The sequence below is a fragment of the Triplophysa dalaica genome, chromosome 14 (assembly GCF_015846415.1).
Source record: "Triplophysa dalaica isolate WHDGS20190420 chromosome 14, ASM1584641v1, whole genome shotgun sequence".
NCBI lineage: Eukaryota > Metazoa > Chordata > Actinopteri > Cypriniformes > Nemacheilidae > Triplophysa > Triplophysa dalaica.
In genome coordinates this window covers 17,723,109-17,728,647 of record NC_079555.1, presented here as the reverse complement: position 1 = coordinate 17,728,647, position 5,539 = coordinate 17,723,109, and the positions used below count along the sequence as shown (strand labels likewise).

The following is a 5,539-nucleotide window of genomic DNA, read 5'->3' as shown; positions in this document are numbered from 1 at the left end:
GTGTAGTTTCCAGTTAGCGATGATTCTGGCTTCCATGTCATCTTCTGGTGTTCGTCCAACATGGATTCTGTGCCTCTCCACTCTTCCTCCATACTCTTGGACCTTGATTTCCAAATGAAATGCTAAATTTAATTTCATTGAAAAGTGGACTTTGGTCCCTCGTATTTTCTGAAGTCCACAGTCAACACAGCCATCTACCAGGAAATTTTAGAGCACTTTATGCTTCCTTCTGCTGACAAGCTTTATGGAGATGGCTCATACTCTCCACTGCTATTATTGTTTTGATATGTACCGTTACTTGTTTTGTTTGATATATTATGGAGAAATCGAAAGAACCATGGGATTTTCCTGAACGACTGCGTAATGCTATTTCAGTTTTAAACACAGCAAGACCGACCTACCATAGTCTTTTCCTAATACAAGAAAAACAAAACACTTCATAGAACACACTAGCAGCGATCCAAGATGGCGCAACATTCAACATGATGTGACATAGCTTCACCTTCTCTATATCTGTAATCAAAACAGTTTACATCCCTTATTTAAGCAATATTGAGTATGTGATAAATCATAACCATAAAACTGCTTTTGATGATTTAATACAGGACGATACATAGCAAAAAATGTGTCCAAAACACATTCTTGTAATGCTACTCATCCAACAAGATTCAAGTACTGCAACGATATAACTCTGTTGGCCTGTATCACAAGTAAACAACACCTTTAAAACATTTGAGCATTTTATTGATTTCTAGCACAATTAAAACACACATTCATAGTACAACAGTTCTTCAGTTCATCACATGTGATGCTACAAACCCGGAGCTCCCCAAGATGGCTCAAGTTAATGCTGTATTAGGTGACAGAGGGGTTAAACTAACCGGCGTCACCTGAACGTCTTCCTGCATCCATGATTTAACTCTGACAGTCACATATAGGTACATAGGTGGAACTACACATTCAGTGGCAGGAGAGATGCTCTGATAATCAGTCCTGACCTCCATAAGTGGAGAGGTGCCAAAGTGGACGGAGATGATGCGGGTACAAGGCCTGAACCCTCACTTGCCAATCCTCTGTACCACCCAGTCCTGTTGGCACAGTGGGCATCTATTGTTCTGCTTCACCCACAGGGACATACAGCAGTTGTGAAAGGAGTGGTTGCACTCTCCCCATACCACTGAAACACAAGACAGAAGAGTGAGATATACACAGACGCTAATTTGAGCCTCTTAAAGGTGCCATGAATTAAAACCACAATTTTAACCCAAGCTTTTGTTATATTAGAGGGAATCATATTCACGCGAACATCATGAGTGTCAGTACTGAAAACGCTGAGATTACAACTGTTATTGACAACAGGCCCAGCGAATGCCAGGTTCTGGAATGCACCTATCTATGATAGGTTGAACACCACCTCCACAGAAAGAATATCAACGACTTCTTCTCTAGCCCGCCCACTGGTTCCTGCATGACAATTCTGAAGTGACACAAGTGACGTGAAACCAGGTAGAGCGAGCAAGCAATAATCAAACATGCCGTTTGTGCCATCCCTTGTTGTGGAAGAATACAGGCTCTGCATAACCTTCCTTCGGATTCCGATATAAGGAATGCGGGGTTACATTCTTTGTTTTAAAGACATTCCAGCTCACGTGGTAAAAACATGGAGCGTTTGTTTGTAAAAAAAAAAAAAAAGCAATGCTGTGCCGACAATATTGGATCCAATGCTCGGAGCAATCTTATGTGAAATCTCTGTGACTTGGCGGGCTCATATATAATTTTTCAAGGTTTTATCCACTGTTTGCGAATAATGGCGGCTGTTTTGAAGTGTTTTGGGTGTTTATTATTTCGGGTGCTGGGTCATATCCGTAAGTTACTGGGAGTCTCCCTTTATGTTATTCATCATTGAAACTCTCGCAACATTTGAGACCCGCGATTACGTGATCTTACGTGATCAGGTACGATCAAATATCATTAAACGCAATACAACTATAGGCTATACAAACTATAAGCAAAGCCTTGCCATCCCATCCGGGAAATAAATCAGTAAATTTGAGTAAAATCATCCCGTGCGAATGCGTCACATGACATACTGAGGTGGGGAGGTCATTTTTAAATCACAGGAGGTCCCCAGATAATGCTAATCTTGTGCGAATGGTGCTAATGTGTAACCTAACGTTATGTTTTCAATGGAGCACGCCCATTAAAACGAAGCATTTGCAGAGCTGGCTTCAAAACCTGGGTAGAAAATAGCCTATTACTTATTGATTTTGATGTTTTTTAAGGTAAAAACCATGCAAACGTCATAAGTAGACCTCATACAACAGTATGAAACAATAAACAAACCAAGTTCATCACACAGTAAAAGGAGCCATTCTTTTGCTGTTTTAGAATCTTTGATTATGTTTTGGGGGTTTTTAACAATGGATGTTCATTTTCTAGCTTTATATTCCACATATTTCAAGTCTGTTGTTCACAGCTGTCCCTCTAAACAAAACATCAGTTAAACACATGCTGATCGATTGAAGTGTAACAGATCGTTATTTATTCCTACTATGGTGAGGGAAAAGACACCGCACCGATTGGGTCAGACCGGTTATATTTATTAACATTAATAACAGAACCGTTAGTTTTGCCTTTTTATATTGGACCCGAGTTGGATAATAAAACAAGCAGATTGACAAGGAGACATTTTCAAGCAGGACTTCAAAGGACGTTTCGTAAAATTTTTATTTGACCGTCATTTATCTTATAATGTGTGTAGTTGAATTCTTATTACCAGCTGTAGGACTGTGATGAAAGTGGAGGTAATTAAGCGCACAGCTCAGTCAAATGTTTACAATCTCTGATAACCAAACACTACTCCAGCAGCTCTTCCTCTTCTCTAAGGAAAACCTCGCCCCTTTTTTGGCATATTCCTTTGTGGGAGGTTTTTCAAAAACTCGGAATACTGACAACATTTACCTGGGAACTAAAGGGCTGTTGTCCGATTCCAGCCGTTCTCTGTAGTCCTTGAAAAGCGAATTCTGTTAAAGAGAATATCTCGCTTTGCAATGAACTCATTTTGCAGATATTGTTTATGCTCTAACAGCAATATTACACACTAACTAAAGTTTGAAAAATGGCATCAAGGAGAAAAGTGACCCCTTTAAAGTGTAGTCCATTTTTCAAGGACGTATGTGAAAAAGATGAGAGACATTGTCTTTCATCATTCCTTATTGTTTTTGCTTTTACTATGAAGTAATGGTGTAAAAGTAAGTGAGAAGAACACGTAAAAAGAAAACACAAATGAAGAGAAATCTGTAGTGCAACAGACAGGGATGCCATCTGTTTTGAAGGACTATAATCGATTTAGAGACATAATGAGTGACTTACCAACGCAGTCTTCTTGCTTGTTCTCAGCCTGGCATCTCAAACACGCATCTAAAATACGTTAACAAATACACACAATTAATTTTATATAAAAACAATCGCAGACCTTCAATATTACCATAAACCATTACAGGAACATTACAGTCATATTTTCATTTGTACAGGACAGCTACCTACCCAGACTGCATCCGTCATCAACAACATTAAATTTAACATTTGATGGGACAGTTCTTGCGCATCAGTGAAGTGCATAAAAAAATGACTCAGTATTTTTGAGCCTTCACTGATACATGCAATTCTGCTTTTTACACCTTGTATCTAGACATATTAACTATGGGCATTCATAATACTATGGGCATGGCACACTAATTTTTGTGTGTATCATAGGCATTTAAACGTTCAATTGACATTTTGGGGTACCAACGGTTCATACATTTCGTTTTTTTACTTTTTAGCACCCCATTAATCATTTTTGGACAACACTGGTTCACTGGTACACAACACTGGTAATGCATCACTCTTTGGCAACCAAAAAGAATATTATAAAGTTTGGATAATTATATGTTCATCAGAATGTTAACATTACACTTATTCGAGAATTTTATACGGAAAAACAGAGCATTATACATGAACATATGAAGACTTGATTAGATATTTGAGCACCGTAAACACGCTCGAGTCATCATTCATATCGCATGACAGTTTCAACGTTTGATTTAAATACAATCGGGTTTCTCGCCATCGTGTGTGTACTGTCAAGTTACATTGGAGAGTTTTATAATAATCTGCACTTAAACGTTCCCACAATGATATTTTTGGCATCATATGTGCGTTAGGCAGCTGTCTAGTCGTGGTCTACAGCTGTCTATTGTTATTAAACATGTGTGAACCTTTTCTAGAAATTACCCTGTGACGTTAGTCTGTGTGGAAGTCGTGTTCACATAAAATACCGAGAATAATCAGCTAGCACGCACACAATTAAGGACAAATACAGCAATGCTATCTGGTTGCTAGCCGGTTAGCCTGAGAAACACTTACCCATTACTTGAACCCGGCATATAGCGCAGGTATCACACTCCACGTCCCAGCTCCACATCGCCACTGCATTCCACTTTTTGAGGGAAAACATCTTGTCTCCCCCGGATTTGGACCCAGACGAGCCACTGTGTGTGTGAACTAAACCCGGCTCTTCTCCGTCGTCCATCTCCGCCATAGCGAAGAGGCGCAGCCGCAGAATCAAAATGGTTGAGCTGAGCTGTGCTTGTCTGCAGACACAAAGCTCGGTCTCTAACCGGAGCTGTCAATAGACAAGTCTGTGGCTGGATTTCCTCAACTTCGAGTCAAGTTCGACCATTTGTCCTAATCTGGCTGACTATTTCCTTTGGAAGAAGGAAATGCAATTTGCAGAGTTAATAATTGTAGTGAATATGAATAGTAGCTTTTAAATAAAATGCATAATGTATCTGGAGCAATTCAGGATCAGTGGATTTCTGGGTCTTAGCCTAGCTAGAGATATCCACCTATGGGACACACTTAATAAATAAAATTTGTTTAAAAGTTACATTGTCTTTATTTAAGGTGGCTTTTTCGTGTTGCTTTCAAAACTCACAAAAAGTTTAACTGAAACATTCATCCACAATCACTTTGCTCTCAACTGTTACTCAATTATTTAGTTATAACTACTGTAGGTCAGTCTTCCTGTCTATATTACAAGATATTAATTTGTTTGTGGATAGGAAAACAGGAAAAACGCCCCCAAAAAATTAATATATATGCTATTGAAGTAATGTAGTAGCCTAATTGCCGTTGAAAAATTAAAGTTGAATTCCTATACATCCCCTTTTACGTTTCGTCTTATCATTCTGCTTATACATTTTGATATAATAATTTTTGTATTTTTATTAGTATTATAATAATTGCTACTGTCATCATCGCGAGAACACGATGTACAATAATATGAAACACAGCTTCATGTAATTAGGGTGTTCGTGACGTCATCACCCCTTCAAGTTTCATTCTGAACAGAATACATTCGCGTGCACTTTTATTGAAGCTAAAAACAGACATATCATATATTTTTGCAGTAAGTCATGTGAGAGCTTGAAGATCAAGAGAATGTTGCAGAACTTTGCATGTGCGCTCGTGTTTCTGTCTTGGATACATCACTCCT

The 5,539-nt window shown here is 38.7% G+C and overlaps 1 protein-coding gene across 2 annotated transcripts; it reads right to left on the bottom strand.

Moving 5' to 3' along the window:
• Nucleotides 1–722: 722 nt before the first annotated feature.
• Nucleotides 723–4,661, bottom strand: rnf7 (ring finger protein 7). Of its 2 annotated transcripts, none has more exons than XM_056765468.1 (3): nucleotides 4,408–4,638; nucleotides 3,373–3,420; nucleotides 723–1,177 (listed from the first exon to the last, which is right to left on the bottom strand). In XM_056765468.1, the coding sequence occupies exons 1-3, from the start codon at nucleotides 4,580–4,582 to the stop codon at nucleotides 1,059–1,061; spliced, it is 342 nt and encodes a 113-aa protein (XP_056621446.1). In that variant the 5' UTR covers nucleotides 4,583–4,638; the 3' UTR covers nucleotides 723–1,058. The 2 variants fall into 2 exon arrangements, with proteins under 2 accessions (XP_056621446.1, XP_056621447.1); XM_056765469.1 differs by lacking the exon at nucleotides 723–1,177 and adding an exon at nucleotides 1,185–3,023 and having other exon boundaries at nucleotides 4,408–4,661.
• Nucleotides 4,662–5,539: the final 878 nt, after the last annotated feature.